Below are 23,961 nucleotides of genomic sequence, written 5' to 3' on the forward strand. Positions count from 1 at the left end.
AGCCATATGACTGACTTCAACTAAAAAGGCATTTGAAGATGAATCGGGCTATGAATGCTCCCCCTAAAATTTAAACCTTTCATTTGGAAATGCTGCTTGAATGATATTGCTATTAACAAAAATCTTGCAAATTTTTGTATTAATAATAAATGAAATTTGCATCATTTGTGAAAAGGAACCATAATAGACTATTTAGGGTCGCATTGCTTTCATTTGTATATATGCTTAGCACGACTATTGCTCATTAATGTGTTACTTGGTCAGATTGGAGGCGTATGTTAGAGCGACCCTAAACCCTAGGACGCATGGCATTGGCCAAACCAGAGTGACATCTGGACCGTTGGTGGTAAATCGAACTAAGTCATTGACAACCCTTTACAACAACGAGTACCAAGCCAAGCGACTTGGACTTTTCCATTTGCTTCTAGAGCTTGGATAAGTGAAGAGAGGTCATTTGGAAATTAGTTTGGTGTTGCTTGGTGCTTGTTGATATCTAGGAGTTTAGTATACCCTCGTCCAGTCCGATTCTAGTTCAAGTTCTAATTCTAGTTCCAACTCCATGACAAAGTTGGTGGCTTGGTTAAGGAGACTGTCATGACTGACGTTAGAGAGACTGAGGCCAATAGTTATCGATTTGGGGGTGAGGAGGTTTCTTTTGAAATCAAGGCCAAGGATGCTAAGCTTTAGAAACTGGTGGGGGATCAGGATCACAAGGTTGGTTGCTCTAGTACTGGGGGCAAGCCCTAGGCCAAGGACATGGATGTCAAGGTGGTGACGGGAGGATCTGCTCCTCACAGGCACATCTCCACCATGCATTACGAACATTTCCTGTAAATAATAACCAATAAGTATGGGAGATGTTCCTAATGCATGATAGGATGTGCGTGTAAGGCACCAAGTGTGAGGAACAGATCTGGTGTTGTCAAGGTGCACATACTTGGCATGTCAAAGAATGAGGATGAGGAACTACTCAATAAGGGTGCTTAATTCATCAAAAGTGCCTTAGGACAACAAAATATGGTGACTACTAATAAAAGTATCATATACTCGAGAAATTGGAGATGAGGGTGTCGATTGAGGAGAATTAAGCCTATCGGGCCCCCATTGGCTGGTTGAGCATATACGAGGACAGCCAGCCTTAAGACAGGGTTGCGATTCCCAATAGACAAGCAAGTGGCTCAGATGCTAATGAAACAGTGAATGATTGTTTGTTAGTTGGTTTCAAACATTACAAGAAAAATGACTTTTGAGGCGGCGGACTTTCAAAGGCCACTTAAAGGCCGACGTGTCGGTCTATATTAATACCTTCGGCGGATTTTATAACTAAACCGGAATTAAACCGGTCTAAATTCGGGTTCCACATACCAAACGCGGGGAGGCAAAAATTTCTTTCTCCCGCGCGAAGGCGCCTTCTATTCGACAAGGCAGAAGGTTCTCTTTCCAGCAGACAACCTTGCCGAGGAAGAGGAATTTTGAAGAAGAGAGAAAGGTTCACGAGCAAGCGATTGACTCTTCGCATCTTCTCCAAGCCAAGGGTTTCTGCTCATTTCAAAATACAGTGAAAGAGCTAAGAGGGAGCCGCACGGTTGAGTGAAAGAGACAAGGGTTTCTGCTCGTTTCAAAATCTCCGCTCACGATGTTGAGGAGAACATCTGCACGTTTGTGAAGAAGGGTTTGGATTCAGATTCAGAGTTTGAGGAGAACATCAATGGTTTTGGGGAGAACATCTGGAATTTCCCCAAAACCATCAATGGTTGAGGAGAACATCATTGGTTTTGGATTCAGATTCAGAGTTCTTTTGATCTTTAAACCTGGCGGGTTTGGAATACTCATTCGCCATGGCCGTATCTGGAATTTCCTTTCAAACATGGCAACGCCTAATTGAACTTTGTCGTCAGAACAACGCAGCTCGTATCAATACATATGCCACTTGGTCTTTCTGCCTAGAGCTTCTTCTACAAATGGCATAAAGAAAAGCTTCCTTCATTGTTCTTAACCATCTTTAATTTGGTAGAAAAACATGCTCAACATTCAAATGCATTAATTTACGGGTTGTCCCTGAAAGCTTTCTCACACTAGATCTTCTACCGTTACATTCTAACATTCACACACAGAAGCTAATTAAGCCATGGTTTGGGCAGATGCATGCTCGTCCTTCTGTTCTACAAATTACCTATCTAAAGAATAAGGCAAGAATCATTTTTCATTTATTTGTTTATATTCATTTCCAAGTATTGGGTTTCTATTTTGAGTTTGCATGTTTGATTTCTTGTTCTTTGTAAACAATTTTACAGGTTCCTCAATGAGAATAAGAGCCAGGATTAATGCTCATCAAAGCAAAGGTAAGCAAGATCATTTATCCTTTTTTTTTTTTAATTTTAACTTTTCCTTCTGATCAAACCCAAAGCCTAGACTCTGCTGATTCATGAAGCGTTAGCTTAACCTCGTTATTCGTCATCTAATCTTTTTCCCAGCTTTATCTATGACAACTGATCAGATAGAGATTATCTTTTAGGGATAAGCTTTCTTCTTATCAAGTAACATTAGCAACTGTTGTTGTTGCTCTTATTCATTTTCTTGTTCAAACATATTTCAGATATTATTTTCTGTTTTTTTTTAAAGAAAATTGGAGGAAAATTGGAACTACCCAACCTGGTATAGGCTTAATTTGTTCATTGAGTTGGCTGGTTGGGCTACCCAATTCTTGTTCCTCCAAGTCTTGGTGGGGGGGAAATTCTTTCACTCACTTGGTCAGTTTGTCAAACCAGCTCCTTCCTAGGTCCTCTTGGATGTTCAAGCATGCACTAATGCAATGCTATTTTAGAATTAGCAAATAAAAGTTTTGGTTTTTTCTTATGAAGTTCCTTTCATGCATGGTCCCATTTTTCTGTTGTACCTGCCATTCATTTTTCTTGAAGAATTAGTGAGGTTATAGTGGTTCAGCAATATCTCGTTTTGAGATATACAAATTTTATTCTTTAATTCTAGCATATCTTTTTATTTTCTCTTCCCTCCTATAGAGAGAGAGGAAAATTTCTTCCTTCCTCTTTTTACTCTGTCCTATTACATTTATAATACTTTTTTTTGTTAATCAACAGTATAAAATTTCATTCCTTATAAAGAAAGAGATGACCACAAGAGTCAAAGAAATATACAAAAATAACAAAAATGCTGGCCAGATTGAATCTGGTGTCTCTCAACATGTAAAACGGGTTGATGTACATAGAGGCCTTGTTGATACTGCAACACCATTTGAATCTGTTAAAGAAGCTATTTCTAAATTTGGAGGAATTATTGAGACAAAGCCCATAGAATACAGACTTTTGAGGTATGGAGTTTCTCTCGTTCTATTTGTGTGTTGTTAACTTGTTATTGTTGTTATTGTTATTTGTTGTTGATACTATTCCTGATTCAACCCAGACACTGTACGTTGGTTCAATTTAGACACTATCTTTGACATTCTCTTTCAGGATTTCCGTGGCAGTTCTTTTGCATTGTTGCCTGAGAAACTTAAGTTGTCATACTGGCGGAACTCATGTTCATGGTGCATCCTGTTCATGGTTCACCTTATATCTAAATGGTGAGTTGTATCTACCGAAGACTTGCCTACTTTCTGAGTTAAAGAGAGCCTAGCTTATCATAATATATAATATCGTTCAAATTTTGTATTTGTTTTGTAGTTTGGCTTGGATACCTTTTCTAATTAGATTTCAGCAACTATTTTCTGAATTAAGAGTAGTAGGGCAATGCATAGTAGTCATGAATCACTAGTTGTGTGTCAAAGAAATATATGATACTGTCCCCTCCACAGAACCTCCCTCCCCAACCCAAAACTCCATAACCATTTAACCGAAGAGCTGCTTACTAAAAGCTCTGATTCTTCTAAAACCAAACAAACCCATCTTCTTATGTCTATATACCCAATCCAAGTTAACCAAATGGAACTTCCTCCCACCACATCTTGCCCATAGAAAGTTCCTTTAAATCATCTATTTTTTCTATGTAGCAGCTAGAATATTTAACAACAAAAGTTAAATAGGTAAGTTTGCCCACACACTCTTAATTAGCATGACTTGACTACCCAAATACATATATCTACATTTCCAGACCACCAACCTTCAATCAATTCTATCCAAAACAAGTTGCCATGTTGACACAACATATTCTTTTGCCCCTCAGCAGATCCAAGTAGATAAAAGGAAGCCCTCCAATTTGACAGTCAAGTCAAGAAGCACAATTTTCTAATAATTCCCTCCCACCTCCCTACTGTCTATTCAAATCATCACAGTTTTGCATAAACAGCATCACAAAACTTCTTAGTATAGCTCTAAGATTCAAGACATGCTCCAAAAAAAAAACTTATAGAACCTCCAAAAACATAAGAATAAGAATGTCATCTGCCTATTGAATTTGAAGATGTAAAATAATTGGCCCATGACTCCCTACAGTTTTTTTCTGGTAACTCCATGATTCCCCTACTTGAAAATCTCCAATTGTTCGCACACCTTTGTTCAACAGCTACATAATGCCTAAAGCTAATACAAACCAGCTTAGGCACCTAAGAAGAGGCTCAGACCACTCTTATAGGTGATCACTCAATGATGGCAAATATAAACAAAAATATAATGTTAACACTTAGGCCAAGTTTGGGAGTGCTTAAAAATAAATGCTTATTCAAATAAGCACTCATCCAAGAAGCCTGAAATTTGGGCTTATTTTAAAGTGATTATTCAATAAAAGCTTATTTCCTTTTTGGCCTGTCATGGTCCACCATGCCATTTTGAAAATACCTATACTACCCCTATTTGAAATAAGTGCTTTTTCACCAAAATGCTCATGCTTATTAGAATAAACACTTATTTTTCAAATAAGCACTCCCAAACTTGGCCTTAATCTATTTCTTGAACTAAAAGAGGCATATCAAGTCAACTCAAATATATAAATAAGTGCAGTACTGTGTGTACATGTATATTTAATAAATTAGGATACAAAATATTATATATAAACCAGTACTATTAATGTGGTGAAGCAATGACTGGTCCTTTTGGCCCCATAGTCAATGCAATGACCATTCAGTGCCTGCCTAGGAACTTCCAAGTCAAAGAATACCAGCAGATTCCAAACTCGTGAAGGGGTGGGTATTGGGTAGGCAACAACTGTGTTGGGAAGAATATCTGTTGGGTTAAAATTGTATTGATTGTGGGGCTCTTGATGAAGCAGGGGAGAGGAAACACGTTAAAATGTTATGTTACAGTTGGATCTCTGTTTATGTACAGAAACATGTAAATACTTTATAAAAGCATCATTTTCTATTTTCTCAACAAAATTCTACTTTGCTGATAAAAAAGGAAATAGAAAACCAGCAATCTACATCACAAATGCTTAAAGCAACTAACATCAATGTACCCAAATAAAAACATATATGATACTATTTTAAATATGCAAAAAAAAAAAAATTTAAGATAACCTTACGGTTGAATAGGTCAATTATTACTATAGACCTTTTTGGTTTCTTTATGATAAAAACATAGAATAAGCATTGAATGAATGAAATTGCCTAATGGCTTCCAAGATTAAATTTCTTCATATTGAGACAAAGCATCAATTAATTATCAAGCTCATAATCAGAAATGAATGGTATTTGCAAGGAGACATACTTTGAGCTACAGGTATCTAATAAGGATTGTTGGAGATGAGATCCATTAACTCATTAATGAAGAATAATTAGACAGTTGGAAGTGCAAAGTCCTATCTTGTCATTCCCTACCACTAACAGAAAAAATATCCCTGTTTCCTTGGAATTTTATGTGATATTTGACCTTGATATGATTGGATGTCTCACTATGGAATGTTTCAACCTAGGAGTAAGTAACTAAGAAGTTTTGGAAGCAATTTTGATGGATCATGGAGTGGCCCAACCTGCCTCCCATACTTTGCACCTAAAAATAGAAAAGGAAAAACACCCAGGTGTTTGGGATTTTTTCTTCATTTTTAATTTAGAGGGGCAAGACTGAAGTAATAATCAACCACTACAACAATAAAGTTGAACTGAATTGTGATGAAGTAATTCTTCTCTTTAATATATATGATTGTAAGTGTTGCGCATCAAGATTTATGCCCAAAGCGTACAATGGTCTTGGGGTGTGAGATCTGCATCAAATGTACAAGATTTGTAATCTAAAATGCTTTTGTAGTACCAGTACCACCAAACATCTTTATGTGCTGAAGAATTGCTTTAATAAGTGACTAGTGAAATGTCCCCGAACATTAAAGTTTTGTAAGTTTGGAACTAAGGCCAAAACGCTGATAAGTGAGTTCTGAACTTTGAATTTTGATAGTGAATAGCTGAAACACTGATAGTGACTACATAGTTTTAGTAAACTATAGTTTTTTTTTGGTGCTTATTCTCATGTAAATCAGAGGTTTTTTTGCTTTAATTTTCAAAATTTGTAGGACTATCATGCATGATGTATTGCTTCGGGGACTACATAGTTGGATCTGGTGGGGAGGGAGATAGGGACCTTGTACCATTTCATTGGGTAATCATAATAATATTTTTTTCTTGAAATTTTCTCCCCTTGATTGTTGAAGATAATACTTGTTTTGAAACGTCTGTGTGGGTTTAGTTGCTGGTATACTTTCTCGAAATAGTTCTGCATCTCTTAATCCCTTTGACAGTGCAAAAGTTTTCTTGTTGAAATCCCAAAGTTTGCATCAACAGGTCTTAGAATCCAACAATCATCGCACTACTAATTTTCCACTGTTGTAATTCCTTGAGTCTTGGTCTCTCAGCAAGCTTAACTTCTGGACCTTTGATATAACTCCAGAGAACTTAATTTTATTATTATTGACTTATTCTAATTAATCATTGGCATATGCAATAAAATCAGTAATTTATGAATATACTTTTTAAGGTTCTGAGTTGTGGAGTTCAAAGTTGAGAGCAATGAAATTTATGAAACAATAGTTAAATTTTGCAGGTGTTGGCCTCAGGTGGAGTTAAGGATCCTCTTGAGATTCTGGCTGACTTTCTAGTTTCTAGGAAGGGTCCCACCCATTCAACCCTATATTGAGAGCAAAACCAGAAATAGTTTGTGGTAGAGTTTCGGTAATTTCCTGGCAACAACTACGCTGGCTGTAAGCAAAATTTTGTAGCATCTGAGTTTGTTTAAGTTTACATAACTCCATTGGTCTCAGTTTATCATTTTGAATTTGCTTTCATCTGAATGATCCTAAGCAAGCATCAATCCCTCCCCCCCCCCCCCCCTCTTTATGAGTTTGCTGAGATGACTTCAGGTTAGCATTTGCTTGGGTAGTTTCTTATTGCTGGATGGGGTAGTTTTAGGGTCGGTTAGCAGTAAAAGGGCTGAAATTAAGTTAGACTGACCATAATAAATCCCTGAAGAAAGAAGTTAATATTTAGGGCCAATGTATAAACGCACTAGGCTTGGACTTGTAACAAGTCCAAAGTGCACATACTAAAGATGATGATAGGGATGTTATGGCTATTTCATTCAGCTGCTGATGGTCCTAATGCTAGTACTGGTGTAGGAGCAAATAATAACTACAGAACAGGTTTCCATCAGTCTCAGATGAATGATGATAGAAACAGGAAAGCAAGAACCTAGAATTTCAGACCATTTATGGCATCATGATCTAGTCTGAGGTATGCTACAGACTATGGTTTATGTAAATTCTGATGATCGAGTATTGTTTCCCCATAAACATGCTTGTGGTAGCTTCTATGCAAAAGGATCTAAATACCAAGGGGTCAATCAGCTAAGTACTCCCATGAGTTTTGTGAAAGTAAACAGATTAGATAAATAAACATAGATTACATTTGCTTGGTTGGATCTTCATTTCACTTCTTGAAAAGCACCTTCAACTTCCCAAACAAATACTAAATTATTTCCCTTTTTCTCTAAGTACTAAACTATTTCCCTTTACTAACGGGCAAAAAAGTATTATTTGATGGCATAAAGATCCACATTCTAAAAAAAAGCCAGCCCAAATCTGAAAGCAAGGATCCAAGAATAATGCGGACAAGGTAATGGACCCCATGTATGTATATTCCTTCAGCACAAGTCATATCTAAAATACTCTTGTCAGTCATATCTAGTTCATATGAACTCAATCACGTCTTTTTTTCTTGTATATGTGCAACATGTGCATGTCTTTTACTTTTTGGAAGTTGGTCATGTTTTTCCATTTTAACCAAGGAGACATCATCTGCAACTCCTCATACAAGATTCTTCACTATTCCATGTAAACTCTTTTAAGGACTTTGCAGTTTTATGGGTACTTTGTTTTTACAGTTATCTTCAGTTGGCAACAAGTATTTGACTGGTTGACTTTGTCTTTAGGTGACAGTGGCACAAACTCTTTTTGGGGTCATAAAAAATGACTATTCCTCTGAAAATTTTATTATAATTTGTTTTTTTTTTTAATTTTATCTCTTGTATCCACCAAGTAATACGGGATTTGCATGATATGTTAGTTCTAAGGAGATTCACTTTCTTATCTCAGGCTTCATTACTTTCACTTCTGCCAAAACACTTAATGAGGATAGCAGAAGTCCCAAAACTGACTATTAATGTATCAGCGCATCTTGCAATTGGGTATGTGCTATTTCCATTTGAAAATCTTCTTAATTTCACTTTTAGTTTGTTGGTGTTATTTCTGTAGATTATTTTGACTCCTTATGGATGCTTATGTATATATGCAGTTCCATGATAACTTCCATCTTAAAGGCCCAAGTAGTTCAGATTCAGATAGATCCTTTGAGTCTGCCCTTGCCCATGCTCTTGAAACACATACATATTAAATTATTGAATTTTATAGTTTATCTACTTGGTTATAAACTCACTTAAAACATATGTAATTTGTGTAAACCCTCATCATCATTTCATTAGCATATTGCTAGATCATTCCCCATTAGAAATTATCATAAAACCTACCCAGGAAGTTCTTTGCATCATGTCATCTGGCATTATTTCCCATCCATCTTGAGCATAGGTCACTCATTTAGTCCTAATTCCTTCATTTACTAGTTTCAATTAGGATTTGGTTTTATCATTTTGTCGTTTGGCGTTTTATCATATCAGTGGTTTATCTGTTTTCTTATGCTCCTTCACCACCATTTAATCCACTGATAGCTTTAACACTTCCATGTTAGATTATCTGTGTACTATTCTGTATTTAGTTAATTTCAGCTCTGCATTAAAAATTTTGTTTGGAAACTCTGTTTGATTCAATATTGAGAAGAAGCCATTAACATCATAGTCAAATTTGTCAAACTGCTACCTGGTCCCCTGTGGGCCATTTGATATAACAGTAGTTGAAGTGGCTGAACTGAGAAGCTTATTGCTTTGTCTTTTAGTAGCTGAAGCTGAAGTTGGGAGGATTTTAATGGCTGAACTGAGAAGCCATTAACATCATAGTCATGGTGTTGGGAGGTTTTTAATGGCCGAAGCTATAGTTGGATAGGCTACTATACCCTTGAGTACTTTATTATTTAAATATTTTATCCACTAAAAATAAAGCAATAAATCATTCAGTTCAGCTAAATTAAGGAAGGTTGATCCCCCAAATAACTGCTATTAGATGCACAACTAGATGGACACCATGGCTGGTATTGTGGTCTTTATGTGGGGTATGAGAGCTAAATGAATTCAAACTGATAAACAATAGCAGTTATATAACATATGAAGATACATGCACCTGGTCATCATGGATAAACCTATCAATCGATCAAGTAATTCACTCTTTAATTAATTAATTGCAAAAGTTGTGCTGCACCCTAGCTACCAGCAGCCACGATCAAAGTCTTGCTTGCAGATATTTAAAGCTAGATGATAGATACTATTGTAACTTATATACCTTGAAAACTGATGAATGAGAACCCAATCCATGATCCTTTTCCCGCCAAGTAGAATGATATGGGTCGTTATGTATTGAATGGGGTTCTTTTCTTGTCATTCTTCTCATAATAAAGCCCAAATTGGAAGGGGAAATTAGAAAAACATTTTTTGTGATTGGTAACTAATAAAAGGAGAGATGAAAATGATGCTTGTACTAGACCGTCCATGTGTTAACCATTGGTGTTAAATGTTTGGTTGTGGCTGGGAGAAAAATAATAGCTACATGTAACAAGGATTTCTTCAATAAGCCGTTCAGTTCAGCCACTTCAACCAGTTTAGCTCTACCTTGCTTTTATTTTTTATAATTTATTAATGAATCTGTTATTATTTTTTTTATATTTGGTTTTGCACTCTACAAATTTGTATTTGTACTCCTTCCAAACGCAGCCTTGAGTGCAAAACCCAAATGCTACTCCAATTTTATTGAGAATTGTATTTGATCTCATTTACTTTATATTATCTAACAATTTATATGTTATGATTTGTAGGTTAAACCATTATGTTCAGTGGATGTGCATTGGAAGATGTGTTACATTTTTCAAGAAGATTTTTTTTAAATGCCTTGTACTTTTTCTATGTTAATTGGATATTGTATTTAAGCAATTTGTTTTGAATATTATAGTAATTAATAATTTAATTAATTAATTATTTTTAATTTTTAATTTGCATTTTTTATTTAATTGTTTTTTATGTATTATTTGTTATGAGATTTGTATTAAATAGGTACCAAAAAAAATGTTGAAATCAAATTGATATAAATAAAAAAAATAAAAAAACAAAGTCGGCGGTCATACAACCGCCGCCTTAGACATAAAAAAAGACTTAAGGCGGTGGTCCAAACCGCCACCTAAAAGTGGAAGCAACATTTTGACCGACCTAAGGAGGTGGTCTAAAGAGATTTAAGCCGGCGGTGCAGACTAGCACTTAAAAGTGAAAGCAACATTTTGACCTACCTAAGGCGGCGGTTTAAAGAGACCTAAGCTGGTGGTCCAGATGGTCACCTACAACATTTTGATCGACCTAAGGCGGCGGTCCAAAGAGATCTAAGTCGGCGGTTCAGACCGTCGCCCTTATTACCTCTAAGCCGACGGTTCTGACATATCGCCACTTTAGGAGTGATTGAATTGCATCGGACCAGTCCTTAAAGGCGGTAGTCTTTTTTGTCTAAGCCGGTAGTGGTTTAGGCGGCAGACTCATGACCGTTGCCTTACCTCTAAGGCGGTGGTCTAAAGGTTTAAGTTGGCGGTCTTGCGAGTCGACTGCCAGCTTTGATCGTTTTTCTTGTAGTGAAACTCGTTGAGGTATCTTGTATTTACTATCTACATTACTCAGATCTTTTTGGGTGTCGGATTGTCACAAGTGACTCTTTCGCCGCGCCATCAAGCACCTACCAACGTGCCATCAGAGTGCCAACCGTGTGCCTTCATGGTGTCAACATGTGTCATGGGTGGGCTATGCATGTATCTTGTAAGGGGGGACCGCCAATAGCGTTATTGTAATTACATAGTATGATTTTTCATCCTTTTAATGTTTTCTATTGTCACTCCCCCAAAAGCTTAACGTATTCTTTGAGGGGAGGTAGGTAGTCGAGTGAATCAAGAGCATGTAAAGGTTAAGCATAAGATCCCCTCGACACTGAACTGTGTGCTTATGCTTGCCATCCATTAATGCAATACAATTTGCCTTTTATCTAATTCGTGTGTTATCTTTATTGCCTTTTCTTGTGTTGTTACTTGTCGCTTAGGCTTACTCGTTGCATTCGAGTGTTGCACGGAGCCCCAACGATTAGCCCCGTGACAGGGTGGTTTGTCCAATAGGATATTTAAGTCATTTTTTGTACTAAAAAACCATAATCAGGGTGGAATTACTTCGTGGCCCGGAACACAGGCACTCAGTTTTCAAGGGATCCTTCTTCCAACCATGGTTTGACTCATGCGGAATAGTCATGTAGTCGAGGTATTGCTCTATGAAATCTGCCTTCCCATGAATCGGGACTCGGAAGGAGGTCGGGGTATTGTTTTTCCCTTGCCGTTCTAAGTGATATTTTCTTGTAGGGCTTCTTTGCTGCGAATGTAGTGTATGTATATATTAACCAATGAGAATCGCACGCCTTCCCTACCACCTTACCTCAACCACTCATCTATTTTTTCTTATCTATTATCTCTTATTTAAAATTCGAATTTGAGTTAGTTAGAGAATAATGGGGAGAGAGATGAGAGATTCTAGGGCCTACCATTCTTGACTCAACTAAATGAGAGTCCTAAGGCTAACTATGAGGGATCCTCAATGACTACAACATAGGGCCGGCCGGCTATATGGGTCCCATACTAACACTACTTGGTTATTTTCTGGAGGGTACATAGCGTAGCTCCTTTGGGTCCGACCACTTCCTTTCCACCACCATTAGATTTGGCCATTTCCCTTGAACCTTCAAAAAAATTAGGCCAGTCTTTTCCATGCTAATGGACTTACACATGGATGCAAAGCGAAATTTGGTGCAAAATTTTGGATCCAATTCAGATTTGCACTGCAATCTTTGGAGATTGCTTTCACTAGAAGCAAATTAATTACTTCTCTTTTTCTCAATTACTAATTAAATGAAATTGGAAACAATGGCAAGAATAGCAAAGGCCAAAGGAAATATGATCGATGGTGCAAAAAAGCGTAGGGTACACACAGTGGTCTGATCCTACACCTACACCTACATAGTTCACATTAAAGAGGAATTAATGTTAAGGATGGAGTAGGGTACACTTGGGCAATGTTTGGTTTGAAGAAAAAGGTAGGGAAAGTTAAAATATTATTCCAGGAAACGGCAATGATATGGCGCTGATGTGGCGCCATTTCTTCAGGAAGCGGCAACGATGACAAACAGCTCCTTAATTAATCAAGTAGAGTTGATAATTAGTTACTTAATTAATTATGGTTTAATTAATTAAAGTTAAAATATTACTCTTATTAATTGATAAAAAAAAATAATAGTAAATTACCATAATTAATAAAGTATTTAAATTATAATTATTGTTATTTTCATTACTATAAAATTATTTTACAGTAATTAAAATAACTATAATGATCACTAAATTATTATTGACAACTACTTAAATTATTAAGTATAAATATAATTAAAAAATATGGTAATTATTACTGGAAATTACCATAATTTATGTTACTTAATTACTTATTCAAGTAAAATATCAATAATTAAAATAACAATAATTTAATGATAAATTACTGTTAAATCAGTGAATTTACCATAATTTTTTTAAATAAGTTATTGAATTATTTAAGTAGAATATCTCGATAATTAAAATAACAGTAATTAACCCCAACTAGGCCCAACCATTAGAATTAGGGGCCTGAGCCTGAGGTCAAGCTGGATCTGTCAACCTGAGCCCAACCCAGAACTAGAATTTTAATTGTTTATCTTACAACATAAGATACTTGGATTTGAGTCCTCCATTGTAGCTCTTCCATGCTATTCTTTCTAAAATTAAATTAGAAACTAATAAAAAACATAAATAATTAATTGAATTGGATTTTAAATGTGTGATTATTTTTGAACCCACATCTGAGTAGGGGGGTGCAATTTGCTTGGATCCAATTAACTCAAGACTGGATCAATCCAAAAGTTTGGGCTTTTTTATTTTTCTGGCTGGGCTTAGGTCTATTCCTTAGGTAGCCCAAATCTGATCCGACCATGTACATATTTATGCATATATAAACACATATTTGCATTGATGCATGCATATACACTTACATTTATATCAAAATTTGGTGTGGACTGATTGAGCAACCAAAACCTAGCTTGTGTATGAGATAAACACAAGTGTATCAAATTTCAATATAGACAGAGCCCAGATTGGACAATTTAGGCTTGACCTTAGGCATGGGCCAGGCTTGGGTGTTAGTCCTAATTCTTAGCCCTTGGAGTTGGGCTTAGGCTAGCATAAACCCGACCTACCCTGCCATGGACTCCTACATTTGAGTTGGTGTTGGGATAGATTGATTCCCCACTCTGTGAGTTTTCACTTTAGACCAAAAATAAAATAAAAATAAAATTCAAGCATATTTTATTTAGGTCACGTTTGGCAAGTCTTTCTGTGTGAGCTTCGGGCTGTTTAGAAGCTTGGAAATCTAAATCTTGGGCTTTTCCCGTTTGGTAATAGAAAGGTCTATTGGGAAAAAACTCCAACCCATAAAAAACGCTAACAACCCGAATTTTGGCTTTTTCAGGAAGCTTCAAATGAAGCTTTTACAATCTTTTAGTGCCCCTTGTCTTATTAGAACGTGTGGCACGATACGCACGCTTGGGAGAAAATGGGTTATCTTTTCACAAAAAGCTATTTGAATGTGTAAGTGGGACCTACCAATGGTATGTGGGGTCCACCTTGGAAAAAGTATGTGGGGCCCACCTTGAAAAATGTATGTGGGTCTCCTATACATGTCCACACATGGACCTCACATGCATGTCCACCAATGGGGGGGGTCCACCCTGTAAAATATATTTGGACCCCACATGCATGTCCACCAATGGTATGTGGGGCCCACCTGTCCACACAAGGACCTCACATGCATGTCCACCAATGGTATGTTGCGCCCACCTTGTAAAATGCATGTGGGCCCCACATACATGTCCACACAAAGACCTTACATGCATGCCCACCAATGGAATGTGGGGCCTACCTTGAAAAATGTATGTGGGCCCCACATACGTGTCCACACACGGACCCCATGTACATGTCCACCAATGGTATGTAGGGCCGACCTTGTAAAATGTATGAGCCCTACATACATGTCCACCAATAGTATGTGGGGCCACCTTGAAAAATGTATGTGGGCCCCACATACATGTCCATACACGGACCCCACATGCGTGTCCACCAATGGTATGTAGGGCTCACCTTGAAAAATATATATAGGCCCCACATACATGTCAACACATGGATCCCACATGCATGTCTACCAATGATATATTGGGTCCACCTTGTAAATTTTTTCATGTCTACCAATGATATATTGGGCCCACATATATGTCCACCTATGGTATGTGGAATCCACCTTAAAAAATGTATATGGGTCCCATGTGTTAAATGAAAGGTTCCTGGGCTCACACATAAGACATTCATATACATATAATACACATTTTCATCACATTACCAAACGGTCTTCTAGCTTTTATAGTATTTCATGAAATCTATGAAAAACATTCCAAGATCTATTTGCAAAAGCTTAACCTGTCTATTAACTATCAGATCTTATAATAGATATTATGGAAAAGACTTACCAAACAGGCACTTAATCAAAAAATGCATGTGATGGCCTCTGATGAGCTACCGGAAGATACAACAAATAAATTTTTTGTTTTCTTGTTCAAGTCTTCCAAGATACACAGAAGAAAAATCGATTGTACTCTCGAAGCCATTGAATCAAGAAATATCAAAAATTGGAAAGACATTTTGTAATTAAAAATAAAATAAAAATACAAGAAAAGAAAAGAATGAAGTGACTCCAACATGAATGAAGTAATTAAGGAGATTTATCGCTTATATATATTAGAGGGAGAGTTGCTGTAGAGAATTTTGCAAAGCTGAAGAGACTGCATGCCAACCCTCCTGTGAAGGGTGTACATCATCCCAAAAGAATGCAGATTCAGGATCTTGACATACTGTATACTTGGCCACACCATTTTCATCTTTCTCTCCACACAAGTCTTTTGTAGTTATACCCACGCAGCATGGCTTCAATGGATTAACATACTTCAAACTTCCTGTTCAGTGCATCAAATGTTCTATTGTTATTAGTTGGTAAATGAAAAATTATGATTTTTAAAATCGGATCGGACCGGATGGTTGGATTAGAAAAATTAGGCATCGGTCAGGTGATTGATTCCGTTTTACCCCAAAACTGTTATTTTGCCAAAAGCTATTGATTTGGTTAGAAAACTGCTGATTTGGGTGGTCAAACCATTTGAACCGCCCAATGGTTTTGGTAGTTTTTATTTTTTGTCAGAACGGGCTGTTCATTTGGTTCGAACAGTCAGATCATTTGACCCGAGAAGTGGACTCTGACCAATTCATTGTCCGGTTCGATTTTAAAAAGCTATATATAAATAGAAGAAGTTGGAAAATAGAAGTTGGAAGAAGTTGGACTCTGAAATATATAGATAGAAGAAGTCCTGATTTACTATAGAATTTTAGATTGGCCAACAAGTTGGAAAATATAAGTATAATATAAAAAGCTATATATATAATATATAAATAATCAAACCAATGTATTGAGTATAACCATGGAAGGCTTTGTGCTTTGAGGCTTAATTAAAAGTATTTTGGCTTCAGATTATAATTCTTTTAATAGAAACTCCTACAGAAATCACAAAAGTAGGAAGGTCATAGTTTTCTTCTTGGTTGTTCAGCTGTCTTCTTAGTTGTTTAACCTCCGGCTAGAGAGGTTGTTGAGCCTTATTATTAAAGATATATAAATCATCATTCAAACAAGTATTTCTAGTCAAAGTAGAGAAATCACCTGGATGATCTTTCTGTCTCTCAAATGTGGAGATGAATGCGTTATAGAGATCAAGAATTATGAATGTGGATTCGTTGGTCTCGTTATTCAACTTCTCCACTGCTTGCTGTAATAAGAGGTTGTGGAAGATTGATATCTTGTTATTTGTTTCATTGCATTGTTGATAAGAAGACAAGACTGAGTTTGCGGGAAGACATCCGAAAGGCTCAACAGCTGTAACTGCTACTTTCTTCACTCCCATGTCATGAATGCGCTTCATATTTATAGCTAGTTGATTAATGATGGATGCAGTGAAGTTCGACAAACCCTGCCATCAATGAGGTTAGTAAAAAGTATAGAGGTCTCGATGTCAATAAGTATATTTTCGAATTTCCTTTTCTTCTTCGATCGTAATTTCAGAACTAGCTTGAAATAGTTGGGTTTGGTCCGTTGGCATTAGCTTCAGGACTAGTGCTTTTAAAATCCAACAAAACACAAAGTCCCAATTTCAGGATCGGTGTTGGGGCTTAAATGATTTTGGCTTAAGAATGGCAACGGGATGGGGATCATATATAGTCCCCATCTTCGACTCCAACTTTGAAACAAGTCCCCATCCCCAATTCTGACCCTTATTGATGATCAGCTCTCTATTGGGAATCCACATCGCTGAAATTTTTTACATATATTTACTTAAAATAAAAAAAAAATTAAAATATTATCTAGGACCAGGCCGGGGTGAGGACTCCACTCCTCATCCCTGCCAAGACAATCTTCCATCTCCAACCCCATCGAGTCAGGGAGGCTGCAGGAAACAATCTGTTGCCAAACAACACTACGGCTCATTTGTGGTCTGAAAGATCAAAAGCAAAATCTTATCCAAACAGAGCACTAATTAATTGAAGTAGGTTGGAGAAATGGATCACCTCTGTGCTGCCATTCCTGGCAGAATAAGTGGTATAATCGTTTCCAGCAAGAGATACAAGAGCAACGGATGAATCTAGGTCAAGCTTGCTGTACACTCCATCGTGGATGAGCTGTTGAAAGAAGTCGATTTGCTTGGTCATGGTGATGTTTCGGTCAGGAGCAACCACCGTATCAAACACACCAGTCCCTCCAAACGCAAAATTTATTCCATATGGACCATATCTCAGTCGGTTTGCCTCCATTTTCCTCCATTCTACTGGAGTCTTGATTCCAAGAAAAGAAGCTGTATAATATAGTAAATTTTATAAAATATATACATAAATGGAAATTCAAGAAAATTCGTTGAACAACATCAGATTCAGTTCTCACAAAATTTGTCTTCACACCATCCTCGTTTGAAACATCTCCCTACATATACATTTTTTATTCATGGAGAGAGATTCCAAATGCTCAGCTGTTTAAGTGCTGTGAGTACGGTGTGAGCACAAATTTTGTAAGAATTGAATCCGAATTCAGATAGACCTAATCCCAGCCTTATAAAGTAAATACGCAGAACCAATTTCCAACCAGACCTATAATCAGAACCATCAGGTATGACCCAATTATAATCGATTCAGTTCTGGGTCTAATATTTCAGTTCCAACTGATAATGAGTCAGAACTGGTCCATCCTGTCCCATTAAACAAACAGTTCTTTAGGAAAGATCTATATATTAATCGAGATAGTCGGATCTGACGCAATTATGCTACTAATTGACATCTTTGATTATAGGCATGATCCTTGCTTCCTACTCAATCAAAAACTTGTAATCTTCTTCCTTCTCTGATTATGAAAAGAGAAGGTGCTATTCTGGGAATTCTGATTTGAAAATTAAGAAAAAAACCGAAAAATAATACGCTTAATAGAAGGAGAAAGAAGGAAATCTGAAATAACCTTTTTGAGTGATTTAGATAGGAAATTGATTAATATGAAATCTAAGGTAAATATTCCGGTTCAACTATTCATACTTACTATACGGAATTAACGGTCCATTATTCGGATTTTATTGTATCAGTTGCTCGTATAGCAAAAAAAATTTAAGCAATTTTAGAGAGAGAGAGAGAACCCACCTACGTAGTCCGTTAGAACCCGGCCATCGGAGAAACGGCCGGCTGGTTTTCCGGGAAAAGTTATACCGTAAGGTACCTTCCAGGACCTAGCTACAGGCTTCTGATTATTCCCGGTGTCAGCATAAGAGTCACCGAAGACAAAAAGCTTGGACAGGCGGCCACCAAGTCGGCGGTGGTGGTGGTAGTAATGAGGTGAACTTTGAACTACTTGAATTCCTGTAAATTCACGAAATTAAACTAGAATAGCTTCAATCCACTGAAACAACAGAAAATGGCAGAAGCTTTGTTCAGAATGCATAATTATCGTAGAAGGAGAACACAGTAAACGCAGCTGCGTTGGCATTACCTGTCAGAATAAAGAAGAAGAGTAGATGAAAGACGGAAACGTGCCTCCATTGATTCTCCATGAATGGAAATTCAGAATCAATGGAGATAGAGTTGCCGAATTAATTTGAAGGCAAGAGGGAGAGTCTTCTTCTTTATAGATTTTCAATTTGAAGGCCTTCTTATTTATACATGATTTGGCTCGTATGAACTGACTTTTGTTCATTGAGTTAATACCGCCTTCATTGTACAGGAACGAGGAAGTGTCCTTATCATCCACCATGAATTAAACCAGACCGTTTCCTCTATTATTATATAATAGGAACAAAGTTACAAAGGAATACAGTGTAAAACCTTGTATTTTATATTATTTTGTATGTATTTACATTGTACACTCTTTCCAAACTGAGCCAAAAGTCTTTTGGTTGGATGTGATATTAGTCCTATAAAGCACGTGCAAAATAGATACAATATTACAATTCAATTCATGAGAGGGCATTTGGTTTATAGTCGGAATCAAAATCCATTGGAATTGAAACGGTCTATTCCCCTACCTGTTTGGTTGAAACAGGATTTGAAATCACAACCAGTTGAAATTAAGGCTCAGTTTGGAAAAAGTATAATGGCAAATATGTATAGTATAAATACATACAAAATATAAGATTTTGCACTCTAGTACTTCCAAACTCGGCGTAATGGTTTCTCTATTTTATCCCAACAAATATTAAAATTGGAATGGAACATTTCCAATTCTAATTCCAGACCCATAATCATGCAAAGCAGTCCCTATGTATGGGAATACTGGGTAACCATGAAATGCCACAACAAAATAAAAATCTATGTACCGTGTATGGATAACAGTGATTATGGGCTGTACTGGATCGGGCCAGTACTGTTATATCACACATAATATGTGTGTACATTTTATTGTATACAAGGTTCAAAAAATCGTTACATATCGTATCGGGCCCTTCTTGATACAACGGCCTGATTCAGAGGATAGTCGGGACTTAAACCGGTTCCTTTGAACCAAAATAAAACAAAAATAAGTAAAATATAAAAGAAAAAGGATCGATACTGGCCGGTGCGCCCTACCAACGTATTGGCGAATATCGATACTTTGAACCTTGATTGTATATATTGTTTATATTATATAATATGTCTTAACTTGTCGTATTATAATATTTATATATAAAATATAAAATATAAGATAAAATAATATATATATATATATATGTATACATAATATGTATGGTTCAAAGCTGAACAAAGTCAAAATTACAAACTTGCTATTGTGCAAAATTAGTATATTGAACAAGCACATAGACTGCTTAGTTAAAAGAACTAGATGTATAAATAAGAATAGTAGATTTAAACTCATCTACTATTGATATTAAAGTAATAAACTATTGATGATGATAATAATGGTGATGACAACGACAATAATGAAAACTATTGTTCTTATCTAATGGTGACCAATCATTCGTAAAGGGCCCAATTGGAAGGGTAATCTTTAAATGGATAGTTGTATCAACTTAAATGGATTTTTTCCAATGAAAAGCAAGTGGGTCCACACGTGACCCAAATACAGTTACATGTTAGGGAGGGACAAAACCCATGCAATACAATAAATAATTAATAAAAATATAATTATTTATAAAGTCAAAATTCATTTAAGTTCAATTTAAAACATAAAAAAATGATAAAAATTTATCTAACAATTAATTATAAATAAAATAAATTTGTCTTTTTTTTGGGTATCACCTAGTGCATAACATAACAGGAAACATGGAATGGGGACAGAAAAGGGTGCATACAAGGTCCACTGATCTAAGTGATCTAATCTCATGGCGAGATATTTTCAAAATGCAGCTGGATGCAGCTCTCAATATGTATTCGCAACGTTTTTGCAATCAGGAAATCCCATCTTGATCACCATTTGTCAACATTATAATTTCATGGAGAAACGATGAATAAGAGATAGCGATGTTCAGCTGGGTTAATGCTCTCAGAGCTTTATTCAAAGGGTTTCTGCTTTCCAAAAATCCACAAGCCAATCCAAGCAGGCTTGATTCATATTTGTCAAAAATCTTAAATGCAGTACCCCCTTCACAAATTAAACAAAGTCAACTTTATAATCGCAGAGAGAAACAAGTGATTCGTTTAGAGACTATGGATCACAAAATAAAATATAATATTTAAGGTCTTCATTTGACCAAACACTCAATTTAAAGCATGCCCTCATTCTTAGGGTAGTAAGATGTCAAATGTCACGCGCATTTATGTATTAATTAATTCAAAGGCCAGCATATATATATATATTTGGTAGATCTCTGGCTAAAGCTTAAGCTTACCCAATGACCTCAATTCAACTTTCCACACGGAACTATTCAACATGCCACATGAGGTGCTTAGGGTATCATAAATGATGGAGAAGTACTATCAGTTTTGTTAGAGTTAGCACGAGTTCATATTTTAATTAAATTAGTCGGAAGTTATTCTTGCTGCCAAATGTGAAACTGAGGGAAACTTGAGATAAGAAGTATGTTAGAGGTTTTGGCAGTTATCTAAGGGTCTAAACAGGTAACAGAGGTAACTTAGAGCTTAAATTCCGGTGTGTATTACCTCAATGTGGGAGTCCCTTTTTATAGTCAAAATTGTCTGAGAAGAGTAGTTGGGAGTAGGTGGCGGCGATTGGCAATGATTGGTGATGGGTGGTTAAGATACGTCCGGCCGACGCCATGTGTTAGGGTCCGCAAGATGGTCAGGATACGCCTGGCTGACGCCACATGTCAAGATCTGTGGGTCGGCCAAATACTCCTACATTGCTTGCCCCCCACACTCGAGGTCGTAGCGATTGAGGTTGTTTGGTGGGTTGCATTGAGGCCTCAGCTGTAGAGCTCTTCTCAGCGTCTAAAGGCAACTGCTCCTCTATTCACCCTTTAAGTCAGTAAAGAACCATCTCAGGCCGAGGGGTTGTGACCGTGGCTTGTGTGGGTGTAGGCTGTCCATGCTCATTGTTCTTGCCTCGCACGGGTGTTGATATCTCCCATCAGATGTTCGTACGTAGGACAGACACCGTATGTCCATACGTAGGACAGGTATCAAGGTCGACTAAATGAGGCCATGCACGAGAAGGTGCAGCGGGTCCGGTTTGACGTATCCTTGAGCCAGAGTCAATGGACGAACCAGCCCCGTCTCTTGCCATCATTTCGTCTCTCGAGTTGGGTTCGAGCTGTTATAGAGCACAATTTTTTAGTGGAAATTTTTATTTACTATTCATGCATAATTTCCATATTCTAGACAGAATATCTATTAACTAGTTGATTTTGATGAGTAATCTATTTTGTTTGTCATACCGTATCAACACTAAGTTTATTTCTTTCTTATAGTTTCTTTTTCCTGCTTAGTTTGTCTATTTTTCATAATAATAGCATGTAGGACCTCTTTCTTTCTTTGCAACATGTTTCTTTTTGTTATATTTTTCGTTTCCATTCTGTGTGTTTTCAATTTAACGAGATCAATAAACATGGTAATGCAAAATTTTCTTTTTCATTTTAGAGACATACCAGTGTAACTACCATTTTAGGTGAAGTACTTATGCGTTTGGATTATTTTATACTAAACTCAACTTAACTAACCCTATTTGATTCGAACTATTTGTCCCTCAGTACACAAACCCTATTTGTTCCATGCACCAATACATAGATTAGCTACCCTATTTTATGTTTTCATTCAAACCCACTCTATGTCCTCTTCCAAATCAAATGTCATTAAACATTGTTCATTGTTTGGCATGCTAATTTTACAATTTGAGATCTGTTCATTGTAGTTTTGTTATGGTGGGCATTAGGGGCAGAGCGAGGAATTGTTTGTAAGGGGAGCCAAAACCTGAAGTGAATTGGAATGAGGAGAATAAATATGGATGGACCCATGGGAGGGCAACCATTAGGGTGGGGAGTGGGGATCTTGTTGGAAGGAAGCTCACTCAACTCATTTACTGAACACGCTTATTTGCTTCAAGTTCTAGTTGTCACTATGCATATCATAGAATTTAAAATTATTTGTTGTGAATGCTTTCACTGACCACATGCTAATGCATATAGCCACATATGTTTAGAGCTCATGGGATTAGTTAAAACCTTTACAACCTCTACAACTCTAATTCCTTGGTCAACTCCATTCTCTGCTTATTCATCATCATCTACTCTAGCTTTGATTTCTCTACTTTCTCATACACTTCTCTACTTCATTCGTCAAGTCACCCAAGTTGGTCCACTCCCGCTATTTTAAATGAGGTTGTTGCAATGATCTGTAAAAGACATTGGGGTAGTCCAGATTATGTATTGTTGTCAAGATCAGATCATCTATGTAGTCGAAGAAAAGTCATTTGGTTTGGTGATGACACAAGCGATGCAATGGTCATAAATTCATAACTAAGTCATATAAGATAGTAAGAAAGCTTGTGAAGCATTTAACGACTACAAGCTAATGCATAGTCGATGATAAACATATAACTTTATCGATAATGGAAATGTAATACAAAGTTTAACGTCAACCTAGAAATCAAACTATTTTCCTTTTTCGGTGGTGGGTTAGTGGTTTGGGTCAAATTGATTAATCGATGATCTGATAGTTAAAAAATAAAAAAATACAAGTAATCAAAAGAACGTTTAAAAAATTTTATATTAATTATGTCAAACAAAAATTAAGTGTGATAAGTAAAAGTTATTTATATAATATAGATGAAATATATAATTTAAAACTTATGTGAAAAAAAAAGCTATTTTCTTATCTAAATGATGGGTCAATGATCCAACTTTTCAAAAAAAAAATTAATGATGTTATAATTGAATAATAAATATTTACAAAAAAGATAAAACACAAAAAAATTAAAAAGTACAGAATTTTAATTTGTCGAAAATATTTGGGAGCATTCCTAATGTTATGCATTCATCATATTAAATAAAAATTATTATTAAAATAAAAATTATTTTTATTTATGATAGAAATGGAATACAAAGTTTAATAATAATAATAATGATGATGATTGTCATTGTAATTTAAAATTTCTACGTGCAATGCATGTGCACATTTACTACAAACATTTAAGTTTATTTTTAATCATATTGTTAATTTTCAATTTTAATTTTAATTATGATATATATAAAATTCAATAA

At 36.2% G+C, this 23,961-nt stretch overlaps 2 protein-coding genes across 9 annotated transcripts; one reads left to right on the forward strand and one right to left on the reverse strand.

Moving 5' to 3' along the window:
- Positions 1-1,324: 1,324 nt before the first annotated feature.
- On the forward strand, positions 1,325-10,575 carry LOC104607722 (uncharacterized). 8 transcript variants are annotated; one of them, XR_016082029.1, is made up of 7 exons: positions 1,326-2,189; positions 2,295-2,342; positions 3,099-3,328; positions 3,471-3,580; positions 6,968-8,047; positions 8,527-8,618; positions 10,409-10,575. XR_016082029.1 is itself a non-coding variant. In XM_010273423.3 (6 exons), exons 2-5 carry the CDS (start codon positions 2,325-2,327, stop codon positions 8,592-8,594), a joined length of 345 nt encoding a protein of 114 aa, XP_010271725.1. In that variant the 5' UTR covers positions 1,325-2,189; positions 2,295-2,324; the 3' UTR covers positions 8,595-8,618; positions 10,409-10,575. The 8 variants fall into 8 exon arrangements, 2 of the variants coding, with proteins under 2 accessions (XP_010271725.1, XP_010271724.1); XR_016082031.1 differs by having other exon boundaries at positions 6,968-7,137; XR_016082030.1 differs by having other exon boundaries at positions 6,968-7,108.
- A 4,689-nt stretch (positions 10,576-15,264) lies between these two features.
- On the reverse strand, positions 15,265-19,062 carry LOC104607721 (GDSL esterase/lipase At5g03610-like). Its single transcript, XM_010273420.2, has 5 exons — positions 18,804-19,062; positions 18,458-18,673; positions 17,348-17,631; positions 16,446-16,752; positions 15,265-15,690 (listed from the first exon to the last, which is right to left on the reverse strand). The coding sequence occupies exons 1-5, from the start codon at positions 18,862-18,864 to the stop codon at positions 15,476-15,478; spliced, it is 1,083 nt and encodes a 360-aa protein (XP_010271722.1). The 5' UTR covers positions 18,865-19,062; the 3' UTR covers positions 15,265-15,475.
- Between the last annotated feature and the right edge of the window lie 4,899 nt (positions 19,063-23,961).

The sequence above is a fragment of the Nelumbo nucifera genome, chromosome 2, assembly GCF_055504915.1.
Source record: "Nelumbo nucifera cultivar China Antique chromosome 2, China Antique-T2T, whole genome shotgun sequence".
NCBI classification, from domain to species: Eukaryota; Viridiplantae; Streptophyta; class Magnoliopsida; order Proteales; family Nelumbonaceae; genus Nelumbo; species Nelumbo nucifera.